At 38.7% G+C, this 19,777-nt stretch overlaps 1 protein-coding gene across 4 annotated transcripts in view; it reads right to left on the minus strand.

Moving 5' to 3' along the window:
* Window positions 1-4,020: 4,020 nt before the first annotated feature.
* Window positions 4,021-19,777, minus strand: part of pik3r5 (phosphoinositide-3-kinase, regulatory subunit 5) — a 90,689-nt gene continuing 74,932 nt past the window's right edge. For 3 of the 4 annotated variants that reach the window (XM_069929588.1, XM_069929589.1, XM_069929590.1), the window contains 7 exons: window positions 18,686-18,814; window positions 16,791-16,884; window positions 16,245-16,321; window positions 13,375-13,468; window positions 12,995-13,077; window positions 10,606-10,721; window positions 4,021-9,194 (listed from right to left, as the gene is read on the minus strand). In XM_069929588.1, the coding sequence (XP_069785689.1) occupies window positions 9,047-9,194; window positions 10,606-10,721; window positions 12,995-13,077; window positions 13,375-13,468; window positions 16,245-16,321; window positions 16,791-16,884; window positions 18,686-18,814 (741 nt within the window). In that variant the 3' untranslated portion in view covers window positions 4,021-9,046. The remainder of the gene's footprint in view (window positions 9,195-10,605; window positions 10,722-12,994; window positions 13,078-13,374; window positions 13,469-16,244; window positions 16,322-16,790; window positions 16,885-18,685; window positions 18,815-19,777) is intronic. The other variant, XR_011354803.1, reaches the window with a different exon arrangement.

The following is a 19,777-nucleotide window of genomic DNA, read 5'->3' on the forward strand; positions in this document are numbered from 1 at the left end:
ACGTTTCAGTTTAAAGACCCTTGGTCAGAGCTGGAAATGAGATAGAAAGTTATTTTCAAGTTGCCCAGAGGGTGTGTGCGGTGGGGAGAAGGCTTGGTTCATCTCCCCACCCTCCATCCTCACTGCATTCCACAGAGGATGTATCGAGAGCATCCTGTGCAACTGCCTCACTGCCTGGTTTGGAACCTGTACTTCCTCGGACCACAGGATTCTGCAGAAGGTAGTGAAGTCAGCGGAAAAGAAGACGAGGGGCTCTCTTCCTCCCACGATGCAGGCAAAAGGGAAATGAACATTGTGAAGGACTTCACACGCCCCTCACGTTAACTGTTCTCCCTTCTGCCATCTGTTAGAAGGTACCAAGGCACTCAGGTCGTTAAGTCCCCATTGGGCAACAGCTTTTTTTCCCCCAACAAGCTGACAGCTCCTGAATTCCCAGAACATATGTGGATAGAGTACGTGGACTTTTACTGTACAGTAAATGTCTTAATATTTTAATATTTCAAAGTGCTTAACTTCCATTCTAACTTATATTTATGTAAATATGCTCCATGGTCCTGGAAAAACGCTATCCTGCCTTTACTGTGCAAACACGGTATGAACAATAAATAAAGGTGACTTGACTTAATAAGTAGTGAAAAGGTCATAGAGAATAAAATAGATGGTGAGATAATGGTTACTGTGTGCATGAAATGTCGAAAAAGTTATTCAGATATGAAGTAGATAACAATGAGGGCAAGAAAGAAATAGAAAACAAAGGAATGCAAAAGTTTTGAAAAGGAAAAGTTATAGGGCATCCCAAAAAGTCAGGGTGTGCTACTGAACAGAACTTGCAAAAATATTATTGATGAATGTGAATGAGAGTGAAGAACGTTACAACATATGGGAGCAGGAGATGGATCTGTTTCTCAAACTGATGTTGGGCATATTTATAATAATACAGAAGGCCACAGATAGATAGGTCAGTGTGGAATCAGGGCAGGGACATGCTCCTTAGGGACATGTATTAGTCAGGGAAGCCAACAGTATTCCTGATGACTTCATCTACGAGAAGTGCATCTAACTGCAGCTTCTTGCAAATCGTGTTAGGGAATTGGAACTGGATGAACTCCAGATAATTTGAGATGCTGAGGAGGTAACAGAGAGGAGTTACAGGGACACTATACACCTAAGAGACAGGAGGGAGGTAGCTGGGTGACAGTCAGGAGAGGGAAAGGGAATAGCCAGGCAGTGCAGGGAACTTCCTTGGCAATTCCCCTCAGGAAAAACTATACCCTTTAGATACTGCTGAGGGGTTGCTGCTGTCTGGGCCAGGCAGCAGCCAGTCCAATAGCACCATGGTCGGATCTGAGCCGGACAGGAAGAGCAATAGTCATAGGGGACTTGATAGGCAAGGGAACATTCTGCAGCCATAAATGAGACTCCAGGATAGCGTGTTGCCTCCCGGGTGCTCAGGTCCATGATGTCTCTGGCCGGGTCCAGAATATTCTTAAGGAGGTGGGTGAGCAGCCTAAGATCATGGTACATATCAGCACCAATGACAGAGGCAGAAGTGGGGTAGAAGTCCTGCAAAGTAAGTTTAGGGAGTTAGGAAAGAGGCTGAAGTGCAGCATCTCCGAGGTGGTCATCTCCCAGTGCTACGATCAAGGGAAGATCAGAGCAGGAAGATAGTGCAGACAAGTGTGTGGCTGAAGAGATGGTGCAGAAGACAGGGTATTAAATTCTTGAATCATTGGAATCTTTTCTGGGGAAGGGATGGCCAGGGTCTTCACAGATATTTTCAGTCTGTCCCTGTCCCAGGCAGTTGTTCCCATGAGCTTCAAGATTGCCACCTCGTGCTAGTGCCCAAGCGTCCCACCAACATGAGTCTGAATGACTTCCATCCAGTTGCACTTACCCCATCATTGCAAAGTTCTTTGAGAAACTGGTTTTATCACATTTGAATCCTGTTCGCCTATCTCCTAGACTCTCATCAATTTGCCTATCCTATCAACAGACCGACTGAGGATGCCATTTCCACGGCACTTCACTCTGCCTTGACCCACTTGGGCAGCTCCAACTCTTACGTCGGAATGCTGTTCATTGACTTTAGTTTGGCATTCAATACGATGATTCCCTCCAAACTGATCGCTAAACTTTGTCAGCTTGGAATTAGCTCATCCCTCTGTAGTTGGATCTTGGACTTTCTGACTAACCTAGTCTGTTAGGTTAAGCAATCTTCCATTCTCACCTTGAACACCGGCATGTCCCAGGGCTGTGTGCTGAGCCCTCTCATGTATTCCTTCTTCCCCTATCACTGTGTATGGTTCTAATTCCATAATCAAATTTGGAGATGACACCACAGTGGTTCGCCTGATGAGATGGCCTATAGAGATGAGGCCCAGCACCTGGTCGTGTAGTGTGCCAATAATAACTTGGCACTTAACACTCAGAAGACCAAGGAGATCATCGTGGACTTCAAGCGTGCTGGAAGCCACACTCGTGTCCCTATTTACATCAATGGAGTTGTGGTGGAATGTGTATCAAGCTTTAATTCCTTGGTGTCCACATTTCTGATGATCTCACCTGGTCCCTGAACTCCTCCATCCTGATCAAAAAGATGCCACAGCGCCTTTATTTTCTGCATGAAGAAAGTGCACCTCTGTCCCAGGACATCGATGGATTTTTACTGCTGTTTCATACTCACCCATGGCATCTCGTGTGGTATGGCAATTGTCTCATATTGGACGATAAAGCGCTTCAGCGGGTGGTGAAAACTGCCCAGCTGAGTATTGGCATCCAATTGCCCATCATTGAGAACATTTATCAGGAACGCTGTCTGGGCAGGATGAAGAGCATCGTCAAGGAGGCATCACACCCAAACTATGGACTTCTTACTCTTCTCCCATCTGGTAGGTGCTACAGGAGCTTTCAGTCTTACCTTGCTCAAGGTAAGCTTTTATTCCCCCCAAGGCTGTGACCTGGTTGAACCTTAAATCACAGCACTGAATGGTACTGCACTCACGTTGTACTGTCAATACTTTTAGAATTGCTTTGCTTACTGAATAAGCTTGTTTTCATTTGGACGTAATTAATTGTATATAACACGATTTTTTAACCTGGTTGGATTCTAATTGTATTTCATTGGCTTTGTATTTTACTTGGCACAAAGACAAATGAAGTTGAATCTGACCTAATGTTGGTTGACTCATTTCTTGCCACAGAGTGGCACATTAGGGGCACTGAGCTCCCATCCATTGAAGCCAACTTTGTGAGACTCTGACTCAAGAAGGCAGCCAATATCACAAAGAACACCATCACCCTGGTCATAAGCCCTTCTCGCTGCTACCTTCGTGCAGAAGATACAGACGCCCGAAGTCTCCAACCGCAAAGCTCGAGAACAGTTTTTGCCATCGGTGATCAGACTCCAGAACCTCCACATACTAACTAAACTCTCATCATAGTCCAGGACTATCAAAATACTTGTTTTCACCATTGAGATGTCACATTTTTTTCTTGCAATTACTGCAACTGTCAATACTTATCGATCTTTCCTATTACAGATCCAGTGCCTCTTATCCAAAATGGGACTTGGATTTTGTATTTTTTTTGATTTTGGAACACCATTTTAAAAAATCACTCATTGAGTCGTAAAGTTACATGCATTCACATTACAATACAAATATTTACATATGCATAAGTAACTGATATATATTGAAAACTCTACACTCAATAATGCACTACTTGCGTCCGCTACGTCCCGTTCTCTGATCAGGATTTTTAAACTCTATTACATATTTCGTATTACCTTATGGAACCACGGACAAGTTTTGGATTATTTCGGATTTCAGATATTATCATTTTCTCTCTCTTGGCATAGTTTGGTAGTTTAATGTATACTATTGTAGTTTGGTGTGTCTAATGAACCTACTTGGTTGAAGCAAGAAAAGCCTCAGTATGTTTGTATGTTGTACTTGTGTTTGTGAAATTAAAATCTAATGACTCATTTTATCTTATTTTAACAAAAGCAATCAAACACATGGCAAATTTTAATAAGCTTTATCAAATCAATGCTGCAGAATTGTATTTTTATCCAGTGTACCTTAATTATACAAATATCGACAGTTTAGTGTGCATTTCATTAACATATAGACAATACAATGCATCTGAATCACTGTATATTTTATGTACAGCCCTACAATGAGGGGAAAAAAATAAACTGCCAATGCATTCTCAGCAGCTCTGGAGAAAACAGAAGTCCAAGCAGGAATACTATTATTGCACATTTTACATGATCTCTCAGAAGATAGGAACTGAAACCATAAGACCACTGGTTTATAACCATTACATTAATTTGGTCAATTCAAAAGAGGTCAGCTATTCCCCAGTCTACTTTCTGATTGCATTGGCAGTGGACCACGATCACCTTGGCCACAGCAACGCTGTGGCTGCTTTTTGGAAGCTTCATACTACAGGCTAAAGAATACAATATATATATAAAAAACATTTAAAAATAATTTCTCGAGTAACATTCATATTCAAAATGCACAGCGGTGCAATTTTACATCCATCACTCCCATACAATCAGTTTTTTAAAAATTTATGGGGAATAAAAAGTGAGGAAGGTGCAAAGCTTTAGAAACAATGAGGGAAGATTTTTTTGTTTGTTGTATATTTAAAGTATGCTTTCTCCATGTTGCTGCACAGAAATTTCTCCCATGTATTAAAATTCATTTCTCTTGACATAAAACAAATTGGGCTAGAGATTATTTTGTAGGGCATGAAGATCTTTTGTGCTACACAATAGAATTTAATCCAAAATTCAATTGCGGCTCTCATGATTTCAAATAATTATTCTGGTTCTTACAGGATTTTTTATTTTTATATGACTTAAGGTTTATTCAACCTGAAGAAAGGAAATTGGTGTCGTTCATCACCCTCCTGAAAAATGTTAACTCATTTTCACTCGTCTCTTTCAGCCAATGTCAATTGATCCTCCAACTGAGTTCTTGGCTCCCTTTCCCCTCCCCAGATGCTCCAACTAATTCAATTCTGTCTGATCACAAATCCACCTCTCTCCAACCTCACCTGCTCCCCTTTTCTTCCTTGCCCCTTCCTTTGATACCCGTACTCTAATGCTCTCTCAGCTCCACTTCCACCAACTGTATGATTGTCGAACTAGACAATTAAGTGATTGCTCTCAGTCTTTTTTTACCCAGGGTAACTTATTCTGGAACTAGAGGGCAGAGGTTTGAGATGAGAGAGGAGAATTTTAAGAGGACTCGAGGGGCAACTTTTTCACGGAAGGTAGAACATATCTGGAACAAGATTCCTGAGAAAGCTATAGAAGCAGGTAAAAATGCAATGTTCAAAAGACATTTGGGGAGATATATGGATAGGAAGGGCTTGGAAGGATGTGGACCAAATGCAGGTAAATGGGAATAGCCCAGAATGCCAGGGAAGAGTTAAACCAAAGAGCCTTTTCCACACTGATTCTCCCTAACCCTCTTACTGCACCCTCACCCCTTTTAATGCTCTCCATTGTGGAACCAGTTGATTTTCTCTTACATGATAGGATAATGCTGCTAAGCAGTATGTATGTTTACACAATTCCTCAGTATAGCACCAGTTTCAATACAGGTAGTAACTTATTTCAAAGCATTAACTTTTGTTTGCAAGGATATTGATGTCATTTTGACCCATCCTCAATAACATTTATACAGCAGGAATGCAAAAAAGTAAAAATGAAATGTATTAGGAGAGAATATTGGTCAGTTTTACTTGCTAAAGCTGGTGAATCCTCATAACTACTTCATTAGTCCCCCAAATATTTAAATCTATGTCAGCATCTGTGGCCGAAATTAAATCTTTGAAACAAGAACCTGTATTAATTATCCTCAGTTCATTTAGATCACAATTAGAAGCCCAATGGTTTGGATGTAAATGAAAATGAGAAATATTCAATATGTTGCAGATTTGCTTTCACTGAATTTGTTATTGTACAAAGTCCAAGACCAGTCTTCAATAAAAAATGCCTTTCACAGGACTTTGATTGTACAGTACAAATTACCTGCAGTATTCTTTGTTTAAATTATGACTTTAAATCAATATGAAGAGGTTTTGTTCTGGGTGTTTGTCTACCTCAAATTAATTCCATGTATTAACCCAGCTGAAAATTTAATGGTATTTGGCTGTTTATTGAGCATTATTTGCATTATATAAGCAGGTGCTCTTTATTGAGGAAAGTAGTTGGATTCATTATTTTAAGCTCCTGCTCTCATCATTCCGCCTTTACATTTCATTCTCGAATCAGAAGGGCAAAAAGTATTCCAGGAATTTCCCACCTCACCAAAGCAATAACGTCATCGCTTTTATAAGGGCCATACAGGATGTTGTCACGTTACTTTAATTATTCCTCTGTATGCTGCCAATGCGAGGAATTAGTCTCGAATGTGCTTCATATGATTTATCTCTGAATAAAGAGTGCACCAGCTAGGGTGGCCATTCTAAAAGGAGGACATGGTTATAGGTTACCATATATGTACAGTGCATTTTTGCAATACCGTTTAAATCTTATATAAAAAATATGATTATTTTGAAACACAGAGTGCCTGTGCGTGCGTGCGTGCGTGTGTGCGCGCGCGCGCGCTTGATTCATGCCCCCTCTAACCTCCATCTTCTATTTGCTTATTAGAACATAGAACAAAGAGCAGTACTCAAAGAAGTCTGAAAACAGGATTCTGACCCAAATCATGGACTGACCACTTCACTCCATGGATGCTGCCTGACCTACTGAGTCAGGCAGCTTGAGAGTAGGCCCTCTAGATCAGAATGTCAGTGCTGACCACGATGTGCCTGCATGTGATCTATATTCTTCCATTGCCTGTGCCTGAGTAAATACCTCTTCATTATGATTCTCACATCTGCTTCCCTCATCCTCCTTGCCCATCCCCAGCAGCACAGTTCAGGCACCCACCACTCTGTGGGGGGGGTGGGCAATGCCCACATATCTTTAAACTTCCCTTTTCTCACCTTAAAGCTATAAGCCTCCCCTTACATCTGCATTTCTTGATTAGAATACACTGTGTGGAAATGAGTTTCACATACTAAACATTCTTTGCCTTAAGAAGCTTCCAGTGTGTTTCATATTTGATCTAGTTTTGTTCTTTTCCGTAAAGTGGAAACGCTCCGTGTTTGCTCTGTTAAAATTTTATATAATTTTAAAAGACCTTTATTAGGCAGCTCTTCATCTTTCTCTTTTCAAGTAAAGAGAGACCAGGATGTTTGTTCTGTCATGATAATAACCTTATATTTGTGATATTTTTATTCATCCTTTCCAGTGCCTCCATATTCATTCTGTGATGTTGCGACCAGAACTGTGTATGATAGATACTCTAGGTGAAATCTAACCAGGTATGATACATGCATAGCACAACTTTTTGATCTCTAATGTGATATCCATTGAGAAACAAAAACAAACTAATTTGGTGCTTTTCATAGGTCTAATAAAAGAATTGCTACATTGAGTGATTTTCTGTTTATGTTCCTCAGATTCACAACCAAGTGCTAATTTTCCAAATTACACGTCACTTCCTTATTTACCTTAACTGATGAATAATTGAATAATTAATATTCCCAGTCTGCAAATTTGTAATTTATCATTATTTCTTCAGTAACAGTGGTTTCCCAACCCACTACTTTCTATTATTCCACTACTGCTGTTATGTCCAACACATCCACAAATTTTTAATTCCAAAATCTAATATGGATGTCTTGATCCTACATGTCAATCTATTATATCAAACTTTGAAGCCTTTGGGGAATATTCATGTTATATTTACCACACTATCATTATGTATTTCTTCTGTCCATCATTTGATTAATTCATTAGAATTGATAAGAATTTCCTCTTGATACCCATATGCTTGTTATCTGCGTCTCCAGACGTACATTTTTGATCAAATACTGTATAACACATATTATACTATAAAATGCAATTATATCAATTCTAATATTACTTTCCAATATCATAACGAACATGTGCTGTGCCCAGGACAAATACTGAAGCCTAGTGATTACTTAATGCTCCTTACATCTCACTATCTTTGTATAGAATCTTATTTGTTCTCATCATTTAGATTTCATTCCCTTCTTTATTTGTCTTAAATGTACTGTATGTGTTGTAGCAATATCTCACCACTTTATATTCTTTGATCATTTGATTCAATGGGTCCTCACGGTCAGCCTATTGTTTTTGCTGACAATATTACAAATGCAATGAAAGAGTGATTGCTCTGAATCTACTCCGATTCATTGACATTTAATGCAGGGAACAAAAGTGAGAAAAAGTGGCCACAATTGTCGACGACACCTGGAATACCATGTGCAATTTTGATATTCACCCCAAAGAAAAATAAATTTCTTCATGTTTACTTATATTAATAAACCTGTTTTATAAATCTTTAGATAAATCTGTTTTACTCAATAACCAACCACCTACCAGTATCATTGGTTCCAGGAATTTACCTCAGCGGAGGGGATGTTGATGGAAATTGTCGTGTATTGTGAAAAGCAGTTTGGTACTTTTCCCTTCCATTCTTATGATATTTAAGTCATAATTTCCTTTCAGATTTCTCTACTTGATTTTGATTTATATCCACCATTGGCTTCCAAGTATTACAGACTAAATTGGAAGAATCACTCTGATTTGCAGCAAGAATTTAAGATTAGGCAAAGCAAGATTTTCCCATGATACTTCAGGTTCCATTTTCTGAAACAGTTGCAAAAACAGACAGCCATCACTCAACAAGGAACGATTTTCCTCTCCCTCTCTCTCTCACCGAGCAGTGGCGATTAAATGGCCTGTGTTGCACCGTTTCCACCTACTGGATCTCAACTTGAATTAGCAGTGCCTTTCTATTTCACTTGACACCTTTTGTAGAGGCCAAAGAGAATGGATACATTTTGTATGCAATAAATGGTTGGTGTGGAAGAACAGAATGTAAAATCAAGTCCATTGTTTCAGCAGTGTCTTCAGTCTGTAGAGGCAATGAGGCATCATCTGCCATCACTACGGTAAAGCTCCACTGAAGGTTACAATTGGAAGACAAAGAAGCGAATAGGACTCTGATGCACGCTGCCACTTCTGGATTGAAGTGTGTTTGCTCAGTTTCTGGGGCATCCTATCTTCAGGTTTATAACACACAGACACTTCACATCTAAGCAAAACAAAAAACGAATCATAACATTTCATTTCCAATGAAGGATCCAAAATGGAAAAAGTGTACGTTCGAGACAACCCATTTAAAGGAGGACAACTTGATGCCCGGCGTATATCAAATTAATATGCTACATATTTTACTGCTCTCTTAAATGAATACTATTTAACAAATCGACCATCCAACAACATTTAACTTGTTTTGAAGTTGCTCATATGTGGCAACGCATTAACATATCTCATGATGTTTGGAGGACTAGAAAGTAAATATTGTGTTATACAAAATTTCCAGGATAGGGTAGATGTCCATATATTTATTAATGTTTCAATCCGATGCAGGGTACCAATGCATTTATTGAATTTAACAGAGACCAGTAGGTCTTTCAAAATTCAGGTCTTTCATGATGTTGAAAAAATAGCCGGCCAACAACTAGTTTACCTTTTTTTAAATCTATGTACTTATTGTGATCATACATTTAATGATCGCAGTAAACCCTTCTCCGTTTGGGACAAAATGAGGTGAATGAAGAAAAATTCATGTGCCCGAAATAAATGTCAGTTCTAACTACTGGTACTTGTTTTTTTTAAATAAATGCCAATTTATATGTAATGAATTGCTTTATGGCATTGCAGAATCAGATCACTAAAACATTCTTTAATAACATTTTCTAAATTCTATTGTATATATTAGTGACCAAATTATAATTATAGCTTCTCACTTTGAGTTACTCACAAGTGTCAGTTATTTATCTTGAATATGTGCAGATCTCATCAATTCTCACTATTATTTAATCTTTAAGCTGCAAAAAAATAACCTCACATGTCTACGCCTAAACATTTTATTGATTTTGATCAGTGGAGAACTGCAGTGTATTAAGTTAAACACAATGTAAAGTCTGAAGATCAGGTGAAATTCTGGAATAAAGTGTAAAAACTGCCTCAGTAATTTATGCAGCCTTGAAGGATGATTTTGGTCACATCTCAGTGGTCATCAGTCTGGTCTTTGGGTCAGAAGGCTAAAGATGCAAGTCTCACTGAATATAAATGGGGAAATGGTTATTGCACGGAAATGGTTATTGCATTGCTGAAGAGATCCTCTCGACAGAATGCTAAACCAATTTACAGACACATTTTAAAAATCCCATGACACATTCGAGGAAGAATGGGAACTTATATGAGGCAAGGCGGCTTCAATCAATACCAAGAAAATGGATTGATTAGCTCTTATTATGTTTATGGGATATAAAAGGGCATTGTTGCCCACAAAACTGTAGCTGAACTACGATTAAAAGGTTATACTTGTTGAAAAGTCATAATTAACCATCAGAAGATGAGTACAGTTTCTGCATTTTTAAAATTTAAATAAGTTTGCAAAAATAACAGAAGAGAAAGTGATTAAGTAATTCTCTCACCTGGTTACACTCTGAGTAACCTTTTTTTCATCCTGGTCCAGACAAACTGCAAATGTGGTATTATTTAATCCAACTATCTGTACCTTGTCAATCTTGATTTGTGTTACATTTATTTGCTGAAACAACAGAAGAAATCCATTTTAAATAAATGCCAGCATTTTCCAGTGGAAAATGTACTTATTGCCATACGTTCTATTCTTCTTTGGCTTGGCTTCGCGGACAAAGATTTATGGAGGGGTAATGTCCACGTCAGCTGCAGGCTCATTTGTGGCTGACAAGTCCGATGCGGGACAGGCAGACACGGTTGCAGTGGTTGCAGGGGAAAATTGGTGGGTTGGGGTTGGGTGTTGGGTTTTTCCTCCTTTGTCTTTTGTCAGTGAGGTGGGCTCTGCGGTCTTCTTCAAAGGAGGTTGCTGTCCGCCAAACTGTGAGGCGCCAAGATGGAAGGTTTGAGGCAATATCAGTCCAGTGGCGGTGGTCAATGTGGCAGGCACCAAGAGATTTCTTTAGGCAGTCCTTGTACCTCTTCTTTGGTGCACCTCTGTCACGGTGGCCAGTGGAGAGCTCGCCATATAACACGATCTTGGGAAGGCGATGGTCCTCCATTCTGGAGACGTGACCTACCCAGCGCGGTTGGATCTTCAGCAGCGTGGATTCGATGCTGTCGGCCTCTGCTATCTCGAGTACTTCGATGTTAGGGATGAAGTCGCTCCAATGAATGTTGAGGATGGAGCGGAGACAACGCTGGTGGAAGCATTCTAGGAGCCGTAGGTGATGCCGGTAGAGGACCCATGATTTGGAGCCGAACAGGAGTGTGGGTATGACAACGACTCTGTATACGCTAATCTTTGTGAGGTTTTTCAGTTGGTTGTTTTTCCAGACTCTTTTGTGTAGTCTTCCAAAGGCGCTATTTGCCTTGGCGAGTCTGTGGTCTATCTCGTTGTCGATCCTTGCATCTGATGAAATGGTGCAGCCGAGATAGGTAAACTGGTTGACCGTTTTGAGTTTTGTGTGCCTGATGGAGATGTGGGGGGGCTGGTAGTCATGGTGGGGAGCTGGCTGATGGAGGACCTCGGTTTTCTTCAGGCTGACTTCCAGGCCAAACATTTTGGCAGTTTCTATTAACAGTTAATTAATTCCTCCAAAAGAATTGCTCACATTTACTTGCATAAACTTTAATTCTGGTCATTTATAAATCATACTGGACAGTGTTGACATTTTTTTCTCTATGGGCTGAATTTGCCAAAGGATACATTTTTCTACCTCTCTCGTTTGTGCTGAGTTCATTAAGTCTCAAGGAAGTTTCTGAACTTAGGAAGGGAACATCAGCTGGATTTCCTGCTGCTTCGAGACAAACAAGCAAGTGCTCATAGGGTGATTGGGAAATATTAAAATTCCATGCAGTCCTGAGAGCTTCACCTATCAGATAAGCCCATGGTGATTATTGGCAAGCAGAATGTATGGATAAAGGCACCTGTGCAGCAGGATGACGTAGGCTATTGATTGGCTCTGCGTAGGCTCTGCGATTGTGTTAACATTATTAGGAATGGAGGAGAATGAGTGGATTAGAGAAAGATGACCTTATAGATTAGAACGAAAGCATTTTTTCATCTCTGAGTCCTATTTGGCAGATTGCTTGAAAATGTCTTGTTCCACGCAGAAACACATTCACAGAGAAGCCTTGCAGTCAGCAAAACGTTGGGATTTGCACTCATGTAATTGGGACAGCAGTCTATTGAAACAAAAGTACTGTAGAGTATTTACATTCTGGTGGTTCCCTGGCATTTTAATATTTTCCAATAATATAATTTACCTGGGAGGATCAGTAAGCTTATAGTTAGAACTTTTAAAAATATAAATCAGCTATGTTCCATTGTTAAAAGTTAAATGATGGAGCTGCCCCTTTTCAGTTTTCTCTGGGTGGTTCTGATCAATCCGGGCCATGCCATTTTGTGTATACCTGGTTCATCTTTAAAGGACGAATGCAATTAAAACCACAGCACTGCAGGCTAGTTGTTGTCAATAACATGAAACAATTAAATTTGCATTTTTATTTTGGTTAAATTTGCAAATATCATTTACTGTTCATTAAATAAAGATTACATTTATCTCATTAGGGCAAGAATTTAAACAATTTCAATCCGTATACCTTTGTGCCATGTGCACTGTGGACCATGCATTGAACGTGCTTTTCATGTTTTGTTCTCAGCAAACATTATACCTCAGCAGAAGCACAAAGTTCAAAAATTACACCCATAACGATGATGGTCAGTGACTGATTAAGAGCATCTTTGAATTGTATGTTTTTCATTTCTTTAATTACCCAATGCAGGGGATAAGCCCTCGTTTCTTCTTGAGTATTTGGGCATCACAACAAGCCTGTGCTTACCTGATTATAACTTTTTCTGGATTTGGAATTCTGTCGCTTTACCACCTCAGTCATGGAAAGATGAAGATATTCTGTATTGAATTCTAAGGAAAATAAGTATTTATTTTAGAAGATATATCAGATAAAATTAAGTTGTAAGATATAGAATTTTGTTTAAAATAATGTTAACTTGTGTATGTGGTTGAGTGACAGATAATAGCATTTGTACTAATTAAACCTCCAGGAAATGTTTTAGGATGGAATGCATCAAATTTCATGATCAAGGGATTTAAAGGCAATTAATATTAACTTTAATATTTTCCTGAAGCAGGAAAAAGTTACCTCAGGTCATGATTTATTTTATTTCAAGAAAGTAACGTGGTTACAATTAAAGTTATTACCTAACTCATCGTAATTCTTACAAGCCTTGTATAGATTTACAGATGTGCAGTTTTTTTCCACATTGTTCCAGTGGTTTCTTCTGCTGACTGTTGCCTAGTGGAAGAGAAATATTGATTATAAACTACTAGAAAGTGAGATGGGCGTCACATTGCCATTATATATTTTATCCAATTTATGTCATTTTTAGAGTTAATGTTTTAAAGAAGCATTTATGTTATGTGAAAATCATAATTAAACAGTTGCTGGAAACCTAAAATAAGCACAGAAAAGGTTTAGAATATACAACAGGTTAGATAAGATCAATGGGAAGTTAAATCTTTTCAGATAATTGAACCTCTATGGCGGGCTGAGCCACTCTGTAAGTGAACCAGAAATATCATCAACGTTGAATGTTAAGTCCATTTTAATCTCCCTCCACACAGGCTGCCTGAATTGCTGGGTGTTTCTGACATTTTCTTGTATTTCAAATTTCCAGCAACTGCAATTGGTCATAATCCCAACTTTTTCTTCTTCTGTCCCAAAATATTCTTTCTATTCACTCCTCTGATGTACATCACCACCAGGTAGTCCAGTCATAATTAGTAAGTCAACACTGTTCTTTCTCAGTTGGTTTCAAAATCGTCTAAGTCATTTAATCTATTATGAACTCCAAACTGTTATAATCATTGCCTCCACATTTCTCTGCAATTTAAAGCATGTTCGCTAACATGATTGCAAACTTTTCCCAATTCGGATGAAATGTCATCAGTCTGAAGCACTGGCTCTCATTCTCCTTTTCATGGATTTGACTGACCTGCTGAGCATGTGTTGTACATTCTTTCTGCTTAAGTGTTCCAGTTTCCAAGTACAGTAGCATCCTTGAAACCTCAACCTTCTAATTCAGTTGAAGCTACAGTTGCCTGTCATTTGTTGCTCCACCCTCCAAGAGGAGAGCAGATTTTCAGAGATTATTCTTTTAAACCAAAATATGACTTGTATTCCAACTTTCCTTTTAGAGCATCAGCATTAGTCATCCTTTTCAGCTATAACCTATGATTTTCAGGGTAGTGAGAGCATTTTAGCACTCTGGTATGATTTTACATTTAAATGTCACTCTGTATTTAAACCAATATTTGTAGCCTTCATTGCCTCTGTCAGCATTCTTCAGCTGTTCAGACTGTTTGCTTTACAGTGAACAGGAGCCTGCATTGTAAGCACAAGCTCATTACAAAATGGATTGCATGAAAATGGGAACAATTAAACCTTGAAACCAGTTCCTCCCTTGAGAGAAATACAGCCCAAAATATAATTTCACATTTAAATTGTGTTCCAGATTAAATTCACAAGTATCACGAGATTTTTATTGAAAAAAATGCAATTTTTCCTTGACCTGCACCTCTGCCATCCCATCATTCAACTGTGCAAGACCTGGATCAGTAATTTCACAAGATCACAAGTCAAAGGAACAGAAGCAGGCCATTAGGCCCATCAAGTCTGTTCCGTAAATCTACACTAAGCTACTACACTAAGTTCCAATTTCCAATTTCAATGGCTGTTCATCCCAAAGGTCTGAATTGCTACCATGAACCAACTTTCAGTGACCACTATCTCTTCCTGTCCATTTGTTTGAACTCTGGAACATTTTTTCCAAAACAATTATCGTGTTCACAAAATCATTGATATGACTTTTATACTTTTACCATTGTTTTAAGAAATCAATAACATAATATTAATGCCAGATGAAATTAGCAATTAAAATTATTTTCCTGATGCACACTAACAACATTGCTGATAACATAATTACTTAGGTTTGAAGAATTAGTACAGGAGATGGTTGTATGGCCTCCCCAACATTCCTCCACCATCCAGGGAATCCACTCATCAGATTAATTTTAACTTTCTGCTTATTCATATGGGCTCTTGACTGTTCGATAATCCAAAATATGCCTTGACCTAAGATCTAATTAATGTCAGCCAGCTCTCTCGACTGGAGAATTTCAAAGAGGAGAAATTAAATTGTGGTCCTTTGTTCAAGACTCTTGCATGAGTGGAGACATCTTCTTAGCATTTGTCCCATCAAGTCTACTCAGGTAAATATCACCTCTCATTCATCTAAGCTCCAAGGGTGTGTAGACTCACTTATGAATCAACAGCTTCTCACAACATGCCCTGCTACTATTTCTGTGATATAGATCCCAGCAGCTTCTCAATCGTATTGGCCAATGGCATCCTATTTTCTTTTCCTCTCTTTTCATTGGAGCTCCTATATCTCACAATCTGCTGTGATCTTTTCAGAAATTCGGCGTTTGTGGAATATTACAAATCATTTCCTTGAAGGCCAGAGAATGTAGACCAGTTGATCCATGGTTCTTGACAATCATCAGTCCCGTGTACTTTTCCATAGAAGGGTAATTGTTTTAAATGCTCTCCTCCTTCTCGACCCTCTGATTTTCTGTTATTATTTGATTGCTTTTTAGTGCTTTCTACTGCGAACACAGATGCAAATATTTGTTCAAAGTCTATTCCATTTACTTATTTCCTATTATTACTTCCCTAGTATCATTATCCTGGGGTCCAATATTAAATTGTTGTGCCTTCGTCCTTTTTATATACTTCTAGAAGTGCCTGGTATCTCTGATCACGTTTCTTTTTAGTTTATGGACTAATATCAATCCCTCTATTTAGTCATCCTTTGCTGGTTTCTAAAATGTCCTGTATCTTTCAGTCTTCCACCAACCTTTGATGTTGTGCGCCTATTTTTCCAATTTGACATCATACCCTACTCCTGAGTTAGTCATGTAAATTGTTTCTCAATCAAATTATTGAAATTCTGGCATTTCAGGCAGTATTTTCCAGGTATTCTAACTTTAGAGTATCTAATGCAGCATACCTTGCAGTAGGTAATCTGCAGTGCTAACGGCACTGCTTCTCTGTCACCATCAATTCCAAGCCTTTTACAACCTGGACCTATATTATTTGGGAATAAACAAGAATAAATTTAAATACAGGAGCCAGTAAATCCTATCAAAACAATTGGGTGCCGTTTTTCAGATGTTTGTAACAATACAGTTCATATAAGTATGTTCAGTGTACAGAACTCCTCATGTTATTTCTTTCATCCACTGTAGGCCAGTATTTCAACATTCAGGAAGTTTCTCTAATTGAATCAATGCAGGGACCTACACCCATGAGATAAATATGTGGTATTATCTCATCATTTCCTACCCAGCTGCCTTACAGATCTGTTTCAACACCACATAAACTTTTCCCTTTGGATCATAGGCAAACCATATTTCAACTGAATGAACCAGGCTTAATCCCAATTAGACATTTCCAGCTATTCAACCATGTATCTGTTGAAGAATTTATGTTTATATAAAACAAATTATAAACAACAAGAGACAAATCTTTAAAATTCATGAAAAATAAAGAACACCTGAAGCTTTAATTGCTCTTGTAGCAGCAGATTGTCCAAGCTCAAGAGAATAGACAAAGACCTCCGATCTCTTTTCGCCTCCAGCCAGAGTTAGCTGTCAAAAGAAGATGCAGTTCATCCTAATTATGTTCATATTTGACTCTTGGAAATGCAGCTTTCTGTGGTTTGTCTGTAAAAATTCAAAGAGTACCAACGTTGTCTGGAAATGGACTGAACAACTTATCCTAGGTGCAATGTATATCTTAAATCAAGTAACCACATCAATGGTTTGAATGGCTACTTAATTTGTGCAGGAAATAAAGACCTGCTGTATCAAAGCTTTTCAGACTTTCATAAGCTAAAATAAAGTGATTTAGTCATTTTATGATTTTTGAAATGGGGAAGTTGCATTTGCTATGAATTCATTTATCTGCAGAGCTCAATGTCAAACAAGTGAAAAAGGAAGTGATGCCATTAGTTTTTAGATCTGTTCAGTGTCTGCAGTATTCAGTTTGGAGGTGGGGGGGGGGGAAGACAAGTTACTTTGGACATCAAGAGATTTACTTGTGCAATAAAAATAATAATTGGGATTTTGAGAAGTAAATATTAAGTCTTGGGGAACTTTCTGACCTACTATGAATATTGCCATGGAATATATTATGTCCACTCAAGTGTGGGCTCAATTTAATATCTCAGGTCAGCACCAATGCAGCACAGTCTCAGTTCTCACTTGAATTGTCAGCATTCACCTTGGTCCCTGGTGATCCTTTGATTTAGGGCTCCATTAAGCCAATGGATTATACATTGAGATGTTCAAGGCTCTGCTCTACATATTCACATTGGAATCAAAGAACACCTACCTGGTCTCCTGCCCTGATATTTTTGGCATTTGGGTAAGTAATGGATCTTGGATTGGTAGCTCACAAAGCTGCCTAGTTATTTCACAGAGGGCATGAAGGAGCAACTGCTTATTCTCACACACAGGCTTGATTGGGGAGATTTGGCAAGATTCTAATGTGTAACTTATGGGTGATCATTCAGTTTCTATATTCTTCACATAACGCCCCATTATTAATTTTATTCCACAAGTATGTCTCTTGATTAGTGAAACAGAGGACCACTTTGGACACTCACCCTTCATATCAGGCAAGTATTTCAAGAAACACAAAAGAGGTCATTTTATCTGATTACTTGAGGAAAATCCAAGATAAAAAAGAAATCATGGGAAAAAATAATTTTACATCACATAAAAACATGAATATTTCCCAAAAGTAATGGCATAGCGGTTAGTGCAACGCCTTTATAGCACCAATGATCGAGGTTCGAATCCCGTGCTGTCTGTAAGGAGTTTGTACATTCTCTCCGTGTTGTGTGTGGGTTTTCCCCGGGAGCTCTGGTTTCCTCCCACCATTCAAAACGTACTGGGGGTGTAGGTTAATTGAGTGTAAATTGGGCAGCATGGACATGGGCTGAAATGGCCTGTTACTGTGCTGTTTGTCAAAAATGTAAATTTAATTTAACACAAACAAAATATAATCCCAAAACTATTTTGACATACATATATATATATATATATAAAATAACACTCAAAATAAATTAATTGAGAGGTTGTGGACAGGGCTTCCATTAACAAATATAATGTTGGTATGGTCAGACTTTCATCCCTGATTTCACTTCATTTTGTCAGTCAAACAGTGCAAATGTGACAATCAACCATATAACCATATAACAATTACAGTACAGTAACAGTCCATCTCGGCCCCTCTAGTCCGTACCAATTTAAGTGATCTCCTCTAGTCCTACTTACCTGCACCCAGCCCATCATCCTCCAATCCCCTCACATCCATGCACCTATCCAACATTTTCTTAAAAGACAAAATTGACCTTGCCGCAACAATTGCAGATGATAGATTTACCTCTGCTTGGTAAAGCTGTATTAACACTGAGCGAGTAGCATTTCGACAATAATAGAGGATCAGGTCACCCATGATGGGAAGTTTCTCTGGTAGTTCTTCAGCTGGACAATTCTCTGGCTTGGAAGCCTCCTACAGATAACACATTACATTTAAATGGTAGCAAGGAAATCCATCAGATAAATCGATGTTTGTTAGCAACTCAGAAGATAGTACTCTGGCAATAGTTACAACCATTCAAAGATAGTGTTCCATTCAGCATTTGTATTTCTTTTTTAGTCCCACATTATTTCTTCCTCGCTCCCTTAAGTATTGTGTCAAAAAAAACCACTGATAGTTTTTAAAAAAAATCTTTGTGGTTCTTAATTTGCTTTTAACTGATGTCACTCTTTCATTTTCCCACTTATTCCTCAGGCCCTCTCTTTTCATAGCTTGCATTTCGCCAATGTGGCACAGTTCCTCCAGTTACCGAATGGGGAACATGAAAACTAGAATCTCATTAAACGAGCAACCAATTGTACAAGAAAGCATAATCTTATCTCAACTTCCCCCACTATTTCACCCAAAGAGAGAAATTTCTTTTGTTCCATCTGTAATCCTGTCCACCTTCTCTGCTATTAAGAGGCAAATTTGTCCTTCCTTCCCATTTCTGATGAACACTCTGAGACCTGAAAGGTTATTTCTCTTTCCACGAGGAACACGTTAGTTAGTGGCTAGCGCAATCCTATTACAATGCCAGCAACCCAGGTTCAAATCCTGTGCTGTCTGTAAGGAGTTTATACATTCTTCCCATGACCATATGGGTTTCCTCCGAGAGCTCTATTTTCCACCCATGCTCCAAAGACATACGTGTTAGTATGTTAGTTGGGCACACGGGTCTATTTGGACAGCACAGGCTCATAGTATAGAAGGGCCTGTTACAGTGATCTACCTCTATAAAAATTGCTGCCTGACCATTTTAACTTTCTGCACATAGACCGAGATTCTCATGTGATAAAAGGACTGGATGGGTTGCAGTTTGTCAAATGTGTACAGGCAGGTTTTCTACATCAATATGTTGAGGTACCAACAAGAGAAGATGCAATACTTGATCTT

This window comes from Narcine bancroftii, chromosome 3, assembly GCF_036971445.1.
Source record: "Narcine bancroftii isolate sNarBan1 chromosome 3, sNarBan1.hap1, whole genome shotgun sequence".
Classification (NCBI taxonomy): domain Eukaryota; kingdom Metazoa; phylum Chordata; class Chondrichthyes; order Torpediniformes; family Narcinidae; genus Narcine; species Narcine bancroftii.